The sequence below is a fragment of the Vigna angularis genome, chromosome 7 (assembly GCF_016808095.1).
Source record: "Vigna angularis cultivar LongXiaoDou No.4 chromosome 7, ASM1680809v1, whole genome shotgun sequence".
NCBI lineage: Eukaryota > Viridiplantae > Streptophyta > Magnoliopsida > Fabales > Fabaceae > Vigna > Vigna angularis.
In genome coordinates, this window is record NC_068976.1 from 21,888,057 (window position 1) to 21,909,167 (window position 21,111).

At 34.8% G+C, this 21,111-nt stretch overlaps 1 protein-coding gene across 1 annotated transcript in view; it reads right to left on the reverse strand.

The window, feature by feature from the left end:
- The window catches only part of LOC108337958 (uncharacterized), a 32,944-nt gene that overhangs the window by 4,868 nt on the left and 6,965 nt on the right, over window positions 1–21,111 (reverse strand). The window contains exons 12-27 of the mRNA XM_017574546.2: window positions 17,953–18,061; window positions 12,608–12,667; window positions 11,333–11,451; window positions 10,216–10,582; window positions 9,885–10,060; window positions 9,712–9,781; window positions 8,321–8,465; window positions 8,052–8,221; window positions 7,407–7,754; window positions 5,660–5,827; window positions 5,240–5,533; window positions 4,692–4,868; window positions 3,165–3,428; window positions 2,353–2,451; window positions 2,077–2,261; window positions 514–849 (exon numbers count right to left, since the gene is read on the reverse strand). Coding sequence (XP_017430035.1) covers window positions 514–849; window positions 2,077–2,261; window positions 2,353–2,451; window positions 3,165–3,428; window positions 4,692–4,868; window positions 5,240–5,533; window positions 5,660–5,827; window positions 7,407–7,754; window positions 8,052–8,221; window positions 8,321–8,465; window positions 9,712–9,781; window positions 9,885–10,060; window positions 10,216–10,582; window positions 11,333–11,451; window positions 12,608–12,667; window positions 17,953–18,061 — 3,087 coding nt within the window. The remainder of the gene's footprint in view (window positions 1–513; window positions 850–2,076; window positions 2,262–2,352; window positions 2,452–3,164; window positions 3,429–4,691; window positions 4,869–5,239; window positions 5,534–5,659; window positions 5,828–7,406; window positions 7,755–8,051; window positions 8,222–8,320; window positions 8,466–9,711; window positions 9,782–9,884; window positions 10,061–10,215; window positions 10,583–11,332; window positions 11,452–12,607; window positions 12,668–17,952; window positions 18,062–21,111) is intronic.

A 21,111-nucleotide genomic window follows, 5' to 3' on the forward strand; every position in this document is an offset into this window, starting at 1 on the left:
AGTTGGCCATTCACAATAACTGAGAACTTGGCTTGGTGTTCTCCATAATAATAATTTACTAAAACAAAGACACTACAACAATAATTAATGGGACCTCAACATGGTATTCACAACTTCTCTATTGACCTACACTTTGCTATTTTCCAAATACATTTTCAGAATTCTTTTTTTCCAACATAACATGAAATAATTTCTGAAATTGATGAGAATGCAACAGCATAGAACATACTGCACCCTTTGAAACTGGTACAACAGAAATTATAGGAAAAACAAAAGAACAAGACAAATCCTACAAACTCATCATAATGACTCCAAAAGACTCCAAATCTACTTACCTGGAATCACCCAGTGTTCACAAAGAACAACAAACTAATATTCTAAAGGACAGTGGCTGGCAGCCAATGAATGACAAGCTTCTGCTTAAATTTATGATTCTGGATTTGATATAATGTTGGATTTTCATAAAATATTAAAATAAAAAACCATAACAGAAAAAAAGAGAATGTTCATAACCTTGAAAAAAAAACAACCGGAATGATAACTGCATAATATCCACCAACAACATCAGCTGCCATGGATGAATAGCTCTTTAAGAGAAATGCACATGCAATTTGAGAATTCTTGTCACCAGCGTGCAGAGCCGCAGTATCTTCGATAAGCTTTTGTGCTTGTGAGGCCGGTGTATACTTTAAGATTTTTGCACAAGCGCTTGCAAACGCACGTTTTGCAGCAGTACTTTTTTCCTCCTTAACAACTGGAAACAACAATCTCACCAACATATTTGCATATGGCTTGATGTCAACACCAACACTTTCAAGCAACAGCGTAATGAAATTGGCAACACCAACCCTGCACAAGCACAGAAAGCATAATTAATTGTGAATATTACAAAAGTGATCTATCAGAGACAAAGCTTAAATATAGATTCATTGCATTTATAAGAATCATATAATTATCAGCACTGGTACAGTTCTGCTAAACATTATGTGGTTGCAAGAAGAGAAGTGAAATTTACTCATAGGCATTTGAATGATAAAATGGTATTATGGTTAATGTAAAATGATATATGACTTTTGTTGCTTTAATTGAAAATTAGTTAGATAACGAGATCATCATGCTCCTCGATAGCTTCCATGTCATCACTTAAAACGACAAGAGACTATCTCTGTCACTACTACTCATGTAGTTGACACTGATGATCCCTTGTTATCCTACATGTTTTCAAGGAAAACAACAAAAGTTACTTGTCGTTTCACAAGATTATTTTATATTAATTCCAAAATCTCACATTTCTTAATACATGTAAATAAATAAGAAAAATGACTGAACAAGATAACAATCACGTCATCCACTTAACGGAGAATTAAACAGTAAGAACTCAATTAAAAAATATAAAAGTTTAGAATACTCAATAGACCAAAATAATTTAATAGGGACTCAATTAAAACTACCAAAATTTTAGGGGCTTAAAACTTAATTAAGGCAAAAAATAACAAGTTGAATTCATTTGTTCTGTTTTTTCCTTGTTCATAATGAAACAGAATGGAGAATTAAATGGCAAGAACTCAATTAAAAAATATAAAAGTTTAGGACACTCAATAGACCAAAATAATTTAATAGGGACTCAATTAAATATACAAAAATTTGAGGGGCTTAAAACTTAATTAAGGAAAAAAATAAAAGTTTGAATCCATTTGTTCTGGTTTTTCCTTGTTCATAATGAAACAGAATTTCAATAGTAAAGAAACACAAATGTGTTTCATTGAAGGACAGAATATTCCCAACAAGAAGGAAGAGGAAAAGCAAAGGAATATAAAAAAATCACTAAAATAAGAAAGCTAGAGCATCAGCATCATAAGGGTGACAATATATTAATTTGTAAAACAGAGAACATCAGCCAACTACTGATTGTCACTAATCCTACATGCCTTTTCTACGAACCCACCCTCCTTAAATCAACATAAGCTCCATAAATTTTCAAGGGAAAATGTAATATCAAAATGACTCAAGACAGTTCAAGCAGGCAAACAATGCAAAAGAAAATACATTAGATGTGATAAAAAGTTAAGAACAGACCTTGTATTGAGGCCCACACCAGATCGCACTAAATGAGCAAGCCGTGGGATCAATGTGTTCAATGATTCTGCATCAACAACTTTTATGCATGAATCTAAAGTCTCCCACATAGGAGAGCCTTTGGCTATGGAAATTCTCAAACTTTCAAGCTTGTCTGACTGTATTCCTACATTTGCTGCATGAAGCTAATAAAACGAAAAACATAAAAAGTTAACATATAAATAAACGAGAAAAAAATGTACTTATGCAGGAACAGAACATATCATTCAATCTAACCTCGACATAATTGAGCGATTGATCTTCTAGGCTTGATAAACTTTCAAGCATGCAGCACACTAAATCAGACATATGTGGACGAATTGCAGTTCCAGCATGCTAAAACAAGACAATAATAATAAGACACTCAGATTTAACAGCAGCGTAACTTAATGGAATAATAGCACCATGTTATCCTTCCGTAACAACCAATCATTATTCTTCTTACACAATCACAATCGGATAAACACTGTCAAAGGAAAACCAGAAACTTCACAATGTATAAACTAAAAACTAACACCAAAACAGACAATAAAAATATCCAAAATTGTGAATCCAATATGTGCAGGTTAGCACCAATCATGCTTACTGGGAAATGAATTCTACAACAGTTGGTATTCTAATTACTTAGTTTTGGAAAAGAAGTTTGAAAATTTAAGTACAAGAAAATAGGATAAGTTATACTTCTGAAACAAATAAACCCAGAAAGTAGTACCAAAAACCAAAACATCAGTAAGATTATTTAAAATACCGCACCTGAAAAATCATTTGGTTAAGAACAAAGCAGAAAAAAGGAACAACCAACATCAGATTTGATGAATAAAAGAATATTTAAATAGTCTTTTGTTATATTCCATCTATATACACTAGAGCCAAGTAAACATATACATTCCAACTAAGTTTGACAAGATTTGATCAAAAAACTGAGACTTAAATATACAAAATTTACATATATTTAATTTACAATCGGGTGGAAGAAAGTTAAGAAAACGAAAGCAAAGTGGGTGTATGAAGTAAGTTGAAAAGCAAAGGGATAGCAAGCCATTCCTAACCTTCGTAAGCTTCATAACAACTCCAATTGATGCCTTGCGCACACTGTCAACTTTACTTAGGATACCTTCTGTGAGCAAAAAGGGTAAAACAATATCCATTGCTTTGTGTGCATCTGACATTTCAGTTAGAGAAACATCACAGAGCCTTGTTGTCAAGGAAGCTACACCACGGCATAGCTTTTCACCTGAAATTCTGACAGTTTCCTTTATGTCATCCATTGCACGAAATGCTCCAGACCACAATCTCTTTAAATGCTTCCCAACCTATGGGTGGTGCATGATGAAAGAAAAGCACAAAAAAAAAAGAATAAAGACATGTTGATATGCTTTAGATATATCAAAATCAACCAGTGCTCAAATTGTAGATAGGGATGGCAAAATGAATGGATTAGATATATTTATCAAATGAAACATGGATGAATTATAACGGATCAAAATGGATGGAATTCATAAAAAAAAAAAATATTACCTCAGGTTCTATATATAAGACAAATATATAATTCGCAGAGACTAATAAAAGAAGTTAAATTAGTTATTTTTAATTAATAATGTTGTAAATTCAAATTTTATTTAAGTGAAAGTTATATTTAATGAGGCTACTCATAATTCAATGAATCAATTATCAACTAATAAAAAAATACTTATATTTGTAATGACCCAATAAAGGCATTCATCTATAACAATATATAAACAGGATTCTCTCATTTGATGCACACATTTCATATTCCTATTTTATCCTTAATTATGTTTTAAAATTAGAAATATGGAAATAAACTACCCACGCACACTTCAACAGCACAACACAACATAATACAGATAACCCACTATTTTTTATCTGATTACCATTATTAATTTTATTTTTTAAATCTATACAACATAAGAAGGGGATTCTCCTCTTTGATGTACACATTTCATATTTCTATTTACCTTTAATTATATTTTAAAATTAAAAAATTGAAATAAACTACCCAAATGTTAAAAGTAACCACCCACACACACTTCAGCACAACACATCATAAATCACTCACATCTTTCAACAGCACAATATACTACAAATCACCCACTAGTTTTAATGAAAGGGAAAATCAACCATTAATTTTCATATAAGGGAATAACACATCAAATATAAAAACCTCTGTAATCTCTCTTCAAATAAAAAAAATACTTATATAAACATATAAACCATATTTTAACACAAGAATAAAGCCAAGTAAATAACACAATAAAAAAAAAGTAGGAAGGAAGAAACAGAAGACCAGAATAACTAGTACTATTCTCCATTGACAAACATCACAAATCCCACAACCGGAAAAACTTGCCCTGTTTTTTACAGATAGTGACTCACCATAACAGTAGTTACTTAGGTTTTTGTTTCCTACTATTAGAGTCAAGAGAGAGAATAGAGAAACTGAAAAAGTAACTTTGGTATTGATAAAATGTACAAAGAAAACAAGGGTTCTCTTTATATAGAGAATGAAAAGAAACTATTTCAGACTAAATACAAACTATGTAAGTAATCTCAATGACCTCATTAAATTTCCGTCCTTGAATAATGTCTGTAAGGGCAAGACACGATGCCTCACGCGACCGCCAAAGCCTGGATCCACATTGTTCTAATAAATCTTCAATTATGATATCTAAATTGTCATCAATGGTTTTTTTTGAATCATCCACTAGTGACTTCCATATATGTACCATTGCATCCTAGACAGAAAAAAATGCAACAGCCAAATCAAGTTAAGTGCCTGAAAATAAGAATACATATACTCATTGGATATCATGCATAACATTGCATTCTAAGGAAACATGAGTTTTTCACTGAAAAAGGCAAGGAAAAGCTACATGAAAAAGAAAAAATCTTACATGGAAATAGAGAACCAAACCAAAACTTTTACGGGGTAAAACAACATTTTATTTTTTGTTTGAGGTTTGACAAAGACAATAATTATATAGCACTAAAATCTTCTATCATAGATTAAAACTAGGTAAAGAAATTTTCTGGATTCACCTGTAAATGCCCTTGGTAAGGATTAGATTCAATACCGGGCTTACCAGATTACATAAATGGAACTTACCTGCACATTTTTGTCTGGATCATATTGGTAGCGTACAAGCCTTGGAATTAAAGAACGTAAATATGGCTGAAGAACATCCCCTGCTTGTTTTGCTATTTTAGAAAAGCCAAAAGCAGCACCCCTCTTTGAATTCAGAGAAGCTTGATAATTTGCTAAATCCATGAACTTATATATCAAGTCCGGTTGCCCCATCTCATTAGCTAAGTTACACAACTCCTTATAAGTGTTCAATTTTCCTCCACTAGCACTTCCACCAAGAGTTCCATCCATAAATACTTCAGTATCTTCAACAAGCTGCACAAAAATAACTTCAGAAATGTAATTCAAACAAAAAATTAAAGGGAGCAAAAAACAGTAAATCACCAAGCCTTATTCCACGTAAAACAATTTAAAAAATATACTAGATTACTAACAACTTACTTTGACAGCTCTTTTCCGTTTCCCTGACCCAGTCAATGTACTCACAAGTGCATTCACCAAATTCTTTTTCATTGATTCATCACCAATGTCATACACAATACTCATGCCTTGAGAAGCCAACTCTTGTGTGAGTTCATTTTGTTCACCAAGAAGGTGAGAAAAAGCCTCCTGCATATTTACATTATAATCGTAAATCCAACAACACAAGTTGCAGGATTCTGCAAAATTATAGACACACAGCCAAGAACATTGTATAAAATAAATGGGTTAATGGTGTTTCCAGTCCTTCAAAAATGAACCATCTTTAGTTTTAGTGCCTGACTTTTAAGACTTTTATTGTGTAAAGAGTTAGCTTTTAATAAATACAAAGATGAAAACTCGTAAATTTAAAAGTTGGGAATTAAAACCAAAGGTAACCCATTTTTCCCAGACTACAAAAACCATAAACCAAAAACAAATTATAGGAATACCATGTTACAATATAAGTGGTGGTTTCACAGCGAGAAAAGCTCCATCATAACAATTACAACAGTTTAGAGTGTTAATGAGGAAGAACCTCAGCCTAGCATACAACTTATTAAGCATATTCTCGGTTAGTTTCATTATAACAGATATCATGTCCTATGGTATGATGCCCTGCATTTCACTTTTGGAAACCTAGGTTAGAACCTTATTATTGCAAAGCTTCTAGTTGAAGCATAAACCTAGGTAAGACCGAGTAGTTCAAGTCCTTTTGCAACTGCACAAAGTTTTGTCAGTTGTCTGGCTGGACAAACATAAAGTTTGACCAGTTCTAACACTGTTATTAGGTCCACAGGATAGAGGACGGTTAATTGTTCCTAAACCCAATCAAAAAATACAGTTAGGTCAGATAACATTGACCAAAACAAGCATGTGAGGATCAAAATTATAAGCTGTATAACAAACCTTTCCATGTTCAAACCACCACACTAACAATGAAAACTTCAGAGGAATAGCAGTTTAATCTGCAGTATTAACATGCAAACCTTCATTTGTATCATAGGAGGTCCTGATCTCATGAGTCATGACAACATATATCAACAACCATGGTAACTCATTTCCTTACCCCCTATGATCTCAATATTAGAGTTAGACTTTTCCTTCACAATGACTGAAAACAGACAAAGAGCCACAGATCCACTTCAGGTACCAAATTTTATCTTAAGAACATCTGGCCTAATCAGAAACCTCTTCCAATTGAAATTAAAAATACCCAATATCAACTATCACACTACTACAGTGGCAATAAATGGGATGCATTTAATATCTGATACAGGGAAGCACTTTCAAATTAAAAACTATTAGAACCCAAGGGATCAGACAAGTGAGGGAATTTCAGATATGATTATGTTCTATTCCTAGACCATGACTCCTGCCTGGGTATGAAAGGTTATAAACCAGAATCCAGATAAATTTCTATAAGAACTCAGGACATCTTTAACAATATTCAACAAGTTTGAACAAAACAAAAAATAAAATTACAACAATGAAGGGCCATCTTCCAGTCCATATATCAATATCACACTAACTTCTTTCTGAATTTCCATTTTCCTTTTCAAATATACATAGGAAACCCAAATATAAATTGAAGAAAATCAAATCTTTATTTATATCTCTCCCCATATAACCATGGAAAACAATACAATACCATAAGTGAAGTTTCACATGTTACTATAGAGATGTGAAGAAAACATAAAATAGAAAATTTGTTTTGTTAATGAAAAACCTGAATTTCTGGAAGCATTTGCTGAATAGCAGGATGATGGCTGCAGTACTTTATAAGTGAAACAAGCCAAACAGTTCCAGCACATCTCTCTTCTTTCCTGGTACTATATAAAAGAACATCAAAGAGTTTTTTGGTAATTGCATCTCTCACAGAAGCATGATAATCTCCACTATATTCACTTTGTTCGTTATAACTCTTCTTAGACACCGAAGTTAAATCTCCCATCAAAAAATTTGAAGCCATCGACAACGAAGTATAGTTAGTTTGAAGAATAATATCAGCATTGAAAGGAACACCACCCCACATAAAAGACAGGGCCTCCCCTGCAGCAAAGAGAATATCCTCAACCTGAAAATTTAGTTAAACAAATGTGATATTTGTTAGTGGCTGCAACTTATAATTAGTGTTTATTTTAGCTCATAAAGAAAACAAAAAGAAGAAAATAACATCAAAACTGTTCCCAATCAAGATTAAGGAATCCTAGAAACCAAAACTAACTTTTCCACAACATAAAAGGAAAAAAATATTGTAGCAAAAATTTGAGAAAGGAAACAAAAGAAGAAACATCAAAGTAAACATCAATCCAACACAAGTCACTGAAAATAAGCTCATCATACAAAAAAATAAGGGAAGAAAGTGTATTACCTTGGATCGACAGAGACTGAAAATCAAATTTAGGGCCATATCGAGCTGAGTAGATGATGTTTCTTTTACACACATATGTCCAATAGATATAACAATCTTCTGTATTGCTTTAATATCATGACCCAAGAGAAGCTTGTTCAATTTATCAGATAACATAATCAAAATTCCATCTGCAGAGTTAATCAGACGCCATTATGATAACTCAACAAGTAGCTCGGTTCTAAGTCCAAATCAAAACATGTTCATTAGTCTTTTACACTTGAATTTACCTGAATTAGAATCAAGTGGGGGTAATGAAATACGTAGTCCAATATGACCCAGTGCTTCCATTGCAGTAGCAGCTAGTGCAGAAGTTTCTGAATTAACCACATCAACCAGGCATCTAAGTGTATCCTGGAGAAGTATTTCTGGCATCTGCCAAGAATATGTATATACACAAAGTGTAAACATATTTATGACCAAAGGAATGATGTTATATGCAACAATTATGACTTCAGTTTCAGTGGATAAAAGTAAATTTTAGAACAGATAACACCTAAAAGGGCAGCATATTGACCAAGATCAAAATCACAATTGCACATTACTGTCATACTCATAAAACTAGCATTCTAAGCAACTATGCTAAATCATAAAAAGTATAAAATCTTAGAGAGAGACATATTCAATTGGGATTTCAAAAGACGTTTTTACATAAAAAAGTCCGGTAGAATTAAAACATTTGGTAAGAATGTAATGATATTTTTATGGAAAAATGAATACTATATCAATTATTTATGAAAAAAATAACACTAGCATGTCACCATTTCCTCCTTGTTTGTTGCTTTCCATAGAAATCTTAATAGCTACATTTTTAACTCGTTGACCACAAACAAGTAGGAAATGGATTGAACAATCATATATTAATAATTAATAATAATAGTAATAATAAAAATAACCCATAATAACTACTTGAAGGGAAAAAAAACATTTAAAATTAGAAGAGATTACTCTACTACCATCACTATTGAGATCCAGAGAAGTTTGAAATGAAGTAGAAAAGTTTTACATATTTAGATGAGATTGTTTCATGTAAACGATATTTATACATACAATTAAAAAATCACAGAAAATCCATAGAAGTCCATCAACAAAATAATCCATTGAACTTGTATAATTTTGATTACAAGATCATTCTTTTTTTAGTCTTGTAAATCTCAATTGAATACATCCACCCTTAAAGTCTATTGCCCAGCCAAAACTCGTTCTGACCCATTTAGAGGCTGTTTGGTCCAATGGAGGGAGGGGTTAGGCAGATTATAATGGAGAGACGGGAAGGGGAGGGATTTTAATTAGACATTACATTTGGTTGAAAGAAGGGGAGACTAAGAATTTCAACAGAGGAAGGGGAGGGATCCTTTTCTTGTTTGGTTCACAAGGGGTGGTGAGGGATTTTTTAAAAATTAATTCACATCCAGACCTTGGATTTCAAAATTAAAAGAAAGATTATTTTAGTTAATATGCTTGAAATGTTTTAAATCATATCTCCTTCCCTCCAAATTCCCCCAATATTGGATGAAAGCAAATATTGTTCCCACCTAAAAATAGACCAAACAAGATTTTTAAAAAGCCTCCCCTCCAACCAAACAGTTAGTAATTAAAATGTGCAGTAAATGGTACTTACAGGTGTTCTTGATAAATAATTTGCAGCTACATATCCTACTGCACAAAGAGCACCGTGCTGAGTTTCAAACCTATCAATAAATTAATTCAGCATGAGCATATATCAAACAGGGAAAAAGCAGCACTTATCAGAAAAAATGAGCTAAAAGATTTTATTTCCACCAGTACACAAACCTTGACTTGAGTGTTGGGCTGAATAAGGAAGTCAATTCAGAAACAACATCAGGGATGGAAAGAGAAGAAGATACTATTCCAAATATACGTGCAATGGATTCACGAGTCTCCCAATCCACATGACTTAGCAGTTGCTTAAGCCACGAAACCTTTAGGGAAAAATGTGATGCTATCACCTAGAACAATAAATTTGTCAGATGGAACACAATGAAGTTGCTTAAGCTTTGAAACCTTTAGGGAAAAATGTGATGATATCACCTATCTATAACAATAGATCTGTCAGATGGAACACAACAAAGAAAGCAATCGAAGAACTTTAATAATAACTGACCTCTGGCATATGTGATCCAACTATAAGCAATGCCTTGGAAGCATTGACATGCAACTCAACAGAGCCTTCAAATGACATAGAATGCTCCAGGACTAAACAGAATGTCTTCACTGATGACACAATTTCAGATGACCCTTCTAATGATTTGTTCTGCTCCAACTCTGACTCAAAGCACTTCAATAAAAATTTAATCATGGCCACATATGTATTTGAAGGAAAAACAAGGTTTTGTTCTCTAGTTTCACTGGACTCCAACAACTTTGGCTGTTGTCGAAGAATGTAATCAAGCATCATGCCCAATTTAGGATAAATAAGACCAGAAATTTGACTTTCACTTTGAAGACAAAGACCTTCGTGTGCCATTTCTCTGTTTCAAACCAGAAAACAAAACTTAATCTGAAGTCGATGAAGATATAAGACTTCAAATTATAAATAACATCAAAACTTAATTATCTATAATTACAACTCAAAATTTTCATATTATGCACAAAATAAAGTTCCAAAAACATCAGTTTAGAATAAAAGTAACTGTTTACAGCAACAAGAAATGCATTACGAGAATCATAGTCTCTGATTTTTAAAAGAAGCAGTTCAATCTAAGGAGATAACATGTTCAAGATAGATGGTTATTAAAATCGAACACATGCATTTGTCCTTTTCTCTTTACAGAGTTATGGTAAAAAAAATACAACCAGACAAAACAATCTTTTAAACCTAGAATATAAAAGCCATGCATGGCACATTCATTTTCATGCACATATTATGATGTTCTGTACATACTTTATAAAATCATGACATTTGAGAAGAGGCTCAAAAAATCACTTGATGCAATACCAAAATAAATATGTAATAAAGTGTTCAGTTATGAAATTGCACCTCCTTTGGAAAAAAATAAATATGCACAATAATAGGCTTGGAGGGTTTTTTCCTATTTTATTGATGAAAGAAGAAAATCAGCTGGAGGATAAGGAAATCTCTCCAATGTAAAAGGAAAACAAGAAAAAAGCAAAGCTAAACATTCCCTCAAAATATTTGTACCAGAAACCCTCTTTTAAGTAGAATACATACTTTATAGCATCATAGCATGTCAGATCATCACTAGAGGAATTTGTAATACCTGATATCTAATTTAGCATCTGCTGCTCCAAGCATACAAATAAAGCGACTTGGACAATGTTGCAGATCAAACAAAGATGTTGCCCATCTTATGGCACAAAAACGTACTTCACTTTCCTCCTGCCATCACCATGCAGCATGTTATAGTTCAAACCATGTGTCCATCAAATTTTTAATTAGATAAGGCATTATGACAGCACTAATTTCAGAGGATTTGATTAAAGTAAAGACACCAAAAAGCTATATGGTGTTCTCAGGCTGCAGTGTATTTGATTGGAAAGGACAAAGGAATCCTCTCGGTACTAAAGTCTTGTATTTGGTTCATTTTGCATCTAGTATTTTTTCTAGCTCCATTAAGACGTTCTGCTCATGGTCTGAGGGGTGTGCCCTTTGTTAGAGATTGGTATTTTTGTTGCTTGTTACTTAATTTCTGTTTTCTTTTCCATTTATTTTTTGTTGTATCACCTTTAGACCTTGACAATTTCTTATCCTCCTTTTGTATCTTCTCTATCTCAATAAAATCTTTTCTTATAAAAAAATTTATAATAATAAAAGTAGAAATTCTATGTTCTTCTGATTGCCTCATGAAATGAGTCCCATAAGAAGCTGTACAAAGTGCACCAAAGAGAAGCAATTGAAACAACCTCATTCAAAAATGTGTACTCTCACTCCAACCAAAGACAGCATAGCATAGGATAGAATGTTATACAAAGTATCAAAAGGCCTATCCAATCATCACTAATGTTGACCAATGTAAAACAAAAACACTGTGTAGTTGTCTCCTAACAACAAAAAAAGTATCAAGTACCAAATTTTACATGTAGGTCTTTTTAAAATGTAACATAAGTCCAAATGGTAGCAAAGAATGGGTCAGTGCCACATTCAAACCTCTTCCCAAATATTGTCACCTTAAAAGAATTTTATATGGGACGATAAATGAGAAAACACAAAAGCAAGGAAGGCTATAAAGCTTTTACTAAGGTAATATATTTTGGAGAAAAAATAGAACAATAAAAGAAAACCATTAAACTTATAAATTGAATAATGTGTAAGGGGGACCATACTGAACACTCCAAATAAAGGCCATAAGATCTTTAACATCCAAAAAATCATGTTTCATTATTTTGAGAACTGATCCAAGGAAAACCATTTACAATAACCTAGGCAGCTAGGAAAGAGGAGTATCTTTATCATGTAATTTCCAACATAACAGAAACAAATAATATATCTATCCAGGATCGAAGACAAGGGGAAAAGTTGGTATGTTTTGTCTTACCACTTGAGAATTTTTTAGCAGAAGTGTCTCCAAATCTTGTAACACAGCTAATGGGGCTCCCTGATACACAAGACAGTACAGTGAATAAAAAAAATGAGGAAAAAAGAGGAAGGTAAAATCCTAAACCAACCATAAAATCAAAAGAGCATGATAAGAGGTTTGAAAAAAGAGTCCATAATTATATTTGTTAGAATTATTGTATTTGTATTTAGATGTGAGTTGTGAGTGTGCTGTATGTGAGTGTCTGTGAGGTGTGTACCACTCCCTTATAGGATTAAGGAGAAGGGATGTAACAAGTAAGAGAACCATTTCATTCAATACAATACCATTTTCACATGGTATCAGAGCAGGTTCTCTGATCTACCTCTGGGGTCTCTGCTGTCTGCCGGCGGCCGGCAGCCATGGCCGCCGGCAGCCCCTACAGTTTCCGGTGACAGCCTCTACAGTTTCAGCCCCTCATATTTCAGTGGGCATTTCTCTTCTTAAATCTGTGCCACAGTGAGCACCAGTCTAGACCCAGCCAACCACTACTGTCGCCGTCGCTTTCCGCTGCTATCGCTGTCGCCGCCACTTTCCGCCGCCGCCGCCGCTTCCGCCGCCGTCTCTGCCGCCGCCGCCGCCGGTCACCGTCCCAGTTTCGACGGGTGACCAGCGAATCTGGACCGTCTCCTTGAGCGACGGCCAACCCTGCCGGAGACAGGACCAGAATCCTCCGAACGCGCCTCCACGCAGCGCTTCTTTCCGGCCAGTCCGCTGTCGGCCGCCGGCCGCCGTCACCGTTTCGACCGGTGACCAGCAGATCTGGAGCGTCTCCTCGCGCGACGACCAACCCCACCGGTGCCGGCGTCCGAAACCTCCGCACCAGCTGTCACGCGCCGCTTCTTCTCGGCCAGTCTCGGCCGCGTGTTCTGCACGCGCCGCCTTTCCGGTGCCGGAGTTTCACCGCGACACCTCCATAGCCGTCGTCGGAGCTCCCTCTCTCTGTTTCGACCATCAGAGCAGCCATTGCTGCCATCTTCGTCTCCACCGTTGATGTCCAGGCGCCATTTGCTGCTGTCCCGCGCCGTTTGCCACTGTCTAGGCGCCATTTGCCACTGCCCCGCGCCGTTTGCCACTGTCTAGGCGCCATTTGCCACTGTCCCGCGCCGTTTCTGCTGTCCCGCGCCATTTCTGCTGTCCCGCGCCATTTCTGCTGTCTGGCGCCGTTTCTCCGTTGTCCACGCGCCGGTTGCTGCTGTCCGGGCACCGTTTTCCGCTGTCCAGCCACTGTTTGCCTCTGTCCGCGCCGTTTGCCGCTGTCCAGGTGCCGTTTCCACTGTCCGGCGCCGTCTCCGCTGTCCGGCACCGTTTTGCCGTTGTCCAAGCGAAGTTTGCCGCTGTTCGGCACTGTTTGCCACTTTTCGGTGCTAGAGTTAGCACTGTTTGCCACTTTTTGGTGCTAGAGTTAGCACTGTTTGCTGCTGTTTGGTGCTAGAGTTAGCACAGTTTGCCGCTGTTCGGTGCTAGAGTTAGCCCGATCTTCTTGCACTATTTGCTGCTGTTCGGCACAGCCGTTGTTCGGTGCTAGAGTTAGCCCGATCTTCTTGTGATGCACTGCTACGTATCATCACTTGGGAATTGTCCAGCAAAGAATTTTGGACCTTCAATTTGGATCTTTGATGCCTCTGTTTCAGCATTGTAGCTTAATCTTGTGTTTTGTTTTAGTGGTCCAGCAACTGTGATATTCCACATTTCCGCCGTTCACACTAAGGGGGAGTACGTTTCCAAGACACTGCAAGTCACATGTATATGGGTGTAGTCCCTGCAGTTTTGTAGATTTCAGCTACTACTGTTGATCCCGTCACCCAGCCATCATTCATGAGGATTTAGTGTAGTCCCTGCAGTTTTGTAGCTCTTAGCTTTCAGCTACCACTGTTGATCCCGTCACTCATCCATCATTGATTGGAGAATCAGTCCTTGCAGTTTGTCATTGGCCACCAATGCTTTCCTTCATCCACTTTTGAAGTTGAAGTTTCACAAGCTGCTATTGTCCATCTATGTTTGCCTCACACTCTTGAAGACAAATCATCTAGTTCAACACCGAGTTCATCTATTCCAAGCTTAGTACATACAATATGTATGCTCTAGCTTGAGGGGGAGTGTTAGAATTATTGTATTTGTATTTAGATGTGAGTTGTGAGTGTGCTGTATGTGAGTGTCTGTGAGGTGTGTACCACTCCCTTAATCCTATAAGTATAGGATTAAGGAGAAGGGATGTAACAAGTAAGAGAACCATTTCATTCAATACAATACCATTTTCACAATATTTTTATACCAAAACCTAAAGTCTTGCTGGTAAAAGAGTTCAACAATATAGCCCATAAAACAGTCTCAGGAAAATTGAACTTCTACTCTAATTTTATGAAATAAAAGAATTCAACACAACAAATCACACGTTCGCAACCATTAATTAACTCTATAGCTTTACTAGTCTAATAAGTGACAATTTTCCAAAATAATATGCTTCATACATCATTGAAGAACCAATACAAGAAATAATAGGAAAATATCAATCGAGATGATTATTATTAGCATTATTGACAAACTTGGAATTTCTAATCTCAGGAGAGATCAGTTCAGGATCATGGGATCCTTTCCTATCAGATAGGAAGGATTTTTTCACAAAATGTACTTCTAAGTAATTGCTCCATAGATCCTATGTCTATATGTAAGAAGAAGAAATCATGTGATGTGGGAGATTCTTATTTGTATGGTTATTAATTGAGATTCGAATCGTGAATCATTTTTCATGACCTTTGAATCGTAGGCTACATAACTTGTATAACTTAAAAGATAAAATAAATAAAACCCTTAAACAAACACTATTTTTTATAAAAATAAATAAAGACAAAAACTGTATATTAATTCAAATTTATTTTCTTTTCAAAAATATTATATGAAAAAAATCCATAAATAAAGACTAATGTAAATAAAAATATAATAAAAAATATTAAAAAAATTAAAAAGAAAATATTAAACAATAATTGAAAGATATAAGAACACTTATATATTAATTTAAACAATAACTGAGTTTTCCAAAGAGATAATATTAATTTTTTATGAAAACCAGAATAAAAAAATTAAAAAATAATATATAAATTATTACTGTAACCGTAAAATATAAAAGTATGTTAGTATGATTAAAATTCAGATAAAAAACTATGAAAAAACATTTTATATTTTAAAATATTACTCTGGAAAGCCTACTCAGAACCCACCCTCACATAGTCATCTTCTCACTGTTTATGGGTTAATCTTGTCCTAGGTTGATTTTCTGGTAGGATATTGCTGGTGTATGAAAAGGAGAAAGAAGAATTAGTTAGTCAGTCAGTTTTGTTAGTTGAAAGGGAAAGGGAGCCTATATATAAGGCTTTGGGAATATTGTACAGTTTTTTAGTTTTTGAGCATTCTTTGAATAGGCAGGACATTTTATATCCTGTGGAGGAGAGAGTTATCCCTTGGAAGTTGATACGCTGATTCATATAGAAGAATATACATCATTCTTTCTTCTTTTCTGTGTTTTTTGTGTGTTGTGTGAGTGGGTAACGTGTGAAGCGATAGTTCTTGAATTCAAGAACCTATCATTTTCTCTTCCATTTTTGTTCACCTCCTGATTTTCTATTCATCTGATGTTCATCTTCTCCACTGTTCATTTTTCTGTTTGTTTGAACTTTCATCTTTGTTGAGTTTCTTTTCCTTATGTGTTTCTTTCTGATTTGTTCAGTTTTTGTTCCTTTATCACGAATTGTATGTAATGAAAATCAAATCATGAATCACACAATTCACATCCGTTTCATGTTACTATTTAAGTTACAAAACGATTCATCAAACGATATGTATCGTTGGGGGAGAATTTTGTAACGAATCACGATTCAGATAATACAATTCCAACTACACAGCTTATTTGTACAAATGGTAGTTCGAACATAAAACAAGTATTAAGAAATTAATTACACTTATAATTGGGTAAAAAACACTTTTTTAGAAGGAAAGAAAATATTATAAAGGACAATGAAACTATTCAAATGAAAACTAAAAGCAAACAATACCTAAAAATAAGGGTGAACATGGGTCAGACCTCAAACTAAACAAAAATTGTTACAAAGATTTAGTCAAGTCAGTTCAGGTAGTTGCCTTTTGCAGTCACAACCCAAATTGACTCAATTTGGTTATATTGGGTCAATCCAAATTAGGTATTTGGTTATCTATCAAGAGAAAAATGAGGAAATGAGAGATGGTCAAACAGATTCACATAACAGACGAAATGGAAATTGACAAAAAATTTAGTAGCATCTGCATCATATTCCATCAACCGTCGTATTCTAACAAACAGCATCAAGGAATTTCCATGAATGGAGTCAATTGACAACGGGTAATGAAAGAAACTATGAAAAAACAAATTAACTATGGCACATTGAAGGATCTGGAAATGGAATCTCCAGCTAGTCTTTGAACTATGTTGCCTTCCAACTTGTTCTAATTCTCAACATTAATGGTGGTAGTGGTTGTGGATTTGTTGGGGAGTAAGGGGGACATTGTGCAGAATCAAACAAGTTTAAGTCTGATGACATTGTCAGTGGCTTGGAAATTGAAGTGTGGTTTGGTCATTGTCAATTGCTTCCAGCGTTACGCATGCAAAGAAGTGAAACAAAAAACCGGAAGTACTCATTCATCACTGTTTCATATTAAATAAAACATGTACTTGAATAAATTGGGGGTCATGTCTCTGGTTTGCAAACCAAAAATAAACTTATTACCAGACTTGATTTGTTCATTTTCTTCGTTTGAAATTCAAACAATTTCGGTCCAACCAACTTATTTGGATTCAGATCCATTCAGGTTAGTTTAATCCGTGGTCACCTCTACCTAAAACAAAAGGTCATTGGTTCATCATAACTCTCCAATCTCTTGTATTAATCTAAATTATCACGTAATGATCAAGAGGGAATCATGGAATATTTTCCTCTAAAATAGATGGATTATGTTGAATATAAAGGCAGATAAGCTTTGGCTCAACTTTGGGTGTCCAATGGCTTATAATAATTTTCTTATAGCATAGACTTACGAATAACAACTGTATAATAAGCAATTAATTCGTTCAATTGTATATTTTTTACTTGTCAAAATATCTAAAGAGACATGCCACTATATGATGCATCCTGTATCATATACAAGTGAGGTAAGCCTTAACTGTGTAACTATATTTGACAAACGAGTTTCACTTTCACATCAACCATAATACAATTTACATGACCGGAGAACATTAATGAAAAATAGATTCATCCAAATAGTAGAAAGATACATACTTTGTATGCTGAAGCAAGAGATATAGTTGCCTCTTGAACAACAAATCGAAGAGACTGGGATTCATGTTTCAAAGCATGAAAAAGACGAGCAGCCATGTCAATCTTTTCCCTGGCAGAACAGGAAGCAGCATAGTTAGTAACTAAGTAGACCGCACAAATGACCTAGCTCAAGGCAATTCTCTTTTCAGAAAAAAAATTATTTGTTACCTTAACATAGAGAAATACATAAAAAAAAAAAAAAAAAAAAAAAGCAATAGCAAACCATCCTAAAACCATGCAAATTTAAAAGGGTTAATAAAGAAATAATTAACTACAAGTTATCAAATCCCACTCCCCAAGGATAGAAAGAAGAAAACTCTATCCCATAATGTAATACACACATAAGAAGAAAGCTTTTTTATGCCTACAACTCTATAACAATGAGAATTAGTAATTCTATTGTGTCTCACAATCCAAACAAAAGACAGTCCCACCACATATCACACTTCCAAGATATAGCACGGGTAAGATTAGGCTGAGAACTCCCTTGACGTGCTGGCCTTTCCTTGACCCTGCCTGGGTTCTATTGCCTCAAGTGCACCTATAATTATATGGTCTTGACCAATGGCCATAGAGCTTTTTCCCTTGTAACACCTTGTAGGCCTCTCAGATGACCTAAGCATTTGGTACTTCAGTCTTTTATTAAGTTGGAGCCAAAGCAATGTTGCAAAAATCATGAGTATCCTCACAAACGTATACAATCCAGCAAGAAAGGGAGACACATGGTGGATCGAAATGAAATCGGCAGATTGTGTACCACGTCTAATCATTTGTGCAGCCTAGACTTCAAGTTACCCAACTCATGCAGTTGGGCTTTTTTAAGTCAGGTTTATGATTATCTAATTTAAATTTTCTTTTAAAAATTGGTCTTTTCCCCAAGGGTTTCCAAACACAAATAAGAACCAAACTAGACTGCCCTCATCATTGACAACACTCCCATTACCATCGGCAGCCATCACAGCACTCACATTGTGGTTTCCAACACTTGCTTCATTATCAACAAGGTTCACTTCACCACCTTTGACTATTGTGTCAACATCATCAGTGATGACATCATAGTTGTCAATCATTCCCCTCTTCTACAACTCTGTTCTGTTCTGTAAATTTTCTTCAAATTTTGTTTTATTCTTGCTATCATTTAGACCTTGAAAGTGTTTTCTTCTGCTTAGAATTTGAAGAAAAATAATGGCATCAACTAAAGGTGGTTCAAGTTAAATGGTATTGGAACAAGGACCGATTGCATGGAGTCATTGTGTTTCAATTGATGGGAAAGCAAGAAATGCGAAGTGTAAATACTAGGAGAAAGTATTATCATATGTGAACCTATTTTTACTTGTTTTATGAATTGGATTGTAATATTTAATGATTTACTTTGAGATATTTTCTTGTCATATTATTTTAATGCATGCATATGTCCTATAAATATAGTCTTTCATATACTCATTACTCTTATGAGTCAAGTTAGAATCTTTCATCTCCCTTTCAATCCTCCAAAGAACCTCAACTTTGACAACATTGGTGCCAGGTAGACAAGAATCACATACATTATGGAAAAAAAATCTGATGAGCTAGATTTTGAAACATATTAAAAGAATGAAATAATAAGCTATAACTGCACCCCAAAGCCATTATTATCTTGCTATTATGAATAACTTTAAGCATTTAATCAATGCTTTTTTGATAAAAAAAATCCAATGAGCTAACAGTGAGAAGTCGTTTTCAAATCCCACACATTTTTACTCTTATTCAAATGCCAACTCGCTTTCTCTACAAAGCTGCTTCTTCCTTTTCTTTCCATCTGAAAAACTTTCCCCACAGTACCAAAACTCTTCACTTTCACTTTAAATTGATTTTTTTTTCTCAAATTTAGATGCATTTCTCATCTCTTGTCAAATAATATTGATATTTTCTTCAGTCCTTCATAACAGCATTGATCCATAGAACCAACAAAGGAAAAGTTGCCCATGATTCCACATTTTAGCAACCCACAATCATGTGATGTGAAATCATGAAACATTAGAATCAATGGAACCAGCAGATAGATCATAAAAGGGTGGAAGGAATGATGCGAGAATTGTCAGCATGGAAACTGTCAAGGCTTTATCTATAAAAAATGGCTTTTGGGCAAAACCTATAGAAAACCTAAAAAAAAAATAAAAGTCACGTTTGTTTTACAGCTTCTTAAATGACCCATGCATGTTGCCAATTTTGCACAAAAAGGTCTTCTCCCTAGACTCCTCAACACTTCATCTACTAAAGGGCACTGGCTTCTCTTCTCTGCTAAGAAAACAGCACACACACAACACGCATTTTTCTGCTACTCAAACATTTTGATCCTCCCTCAGCCATGGGTATGTACTTATCAGTCTTCTCTGCTCTCACAACACCACTCTGTTTCACTCATCTCTTCTGACTCACACTCCGTTTTCACTCATCACTTTTTCCTCTGTTTTCTGTGTTTTTAGGTCTCCATTTTCGTTTCTGCCCTCTCATAATGTATACTTTGTTACATCATCAACACAACTTCTAATGCATCTTCTGCCAAATTCATTGTACAGCTGTCAATGACAGTGTTCTCATGGTGATACTATGAAATTTCAAAGCAAATACTGTGAAAATGTCTTAACTGGAGGGGTTTATCACTTGAAGCACCACATGGCTGAGAAATCAAAAGGATGTATGGAGAAGGGAAAAAAAGAGATGTTCGGAATTGTTGTGGGTCTTCCACAGAGACTGATGAAAACAAGATTTAGATGTTGAGGATGATGATGCACAAACTGAAAAAGAAAAAGGACTTGAAGGAATGGGCAGCAATAGAAATATTTTCAAGATGGTAATTAGCTCATATGCCACAATTAATCAATTATTTAAGAAGTATCATAGAGAAACTGCTTGTAAAGACGTTGAAAGGATTTTTATGAAAATCCAATACCTTTTAATGTGTTAAGCAGCAAAGCATTTAGGAGAATGTTCGGTTCAGCTTTAAAACACGGCCCAGGATTTAAGCAACCTTCATACCAAGAGATCAAAGTAAACTATTTGAAGGAAGAGGTTCAGGCAAAGAGAAGAACTTATTTTGGACTTATTTTAGTATGCTACATGGAAACAATTAAGTGGCAC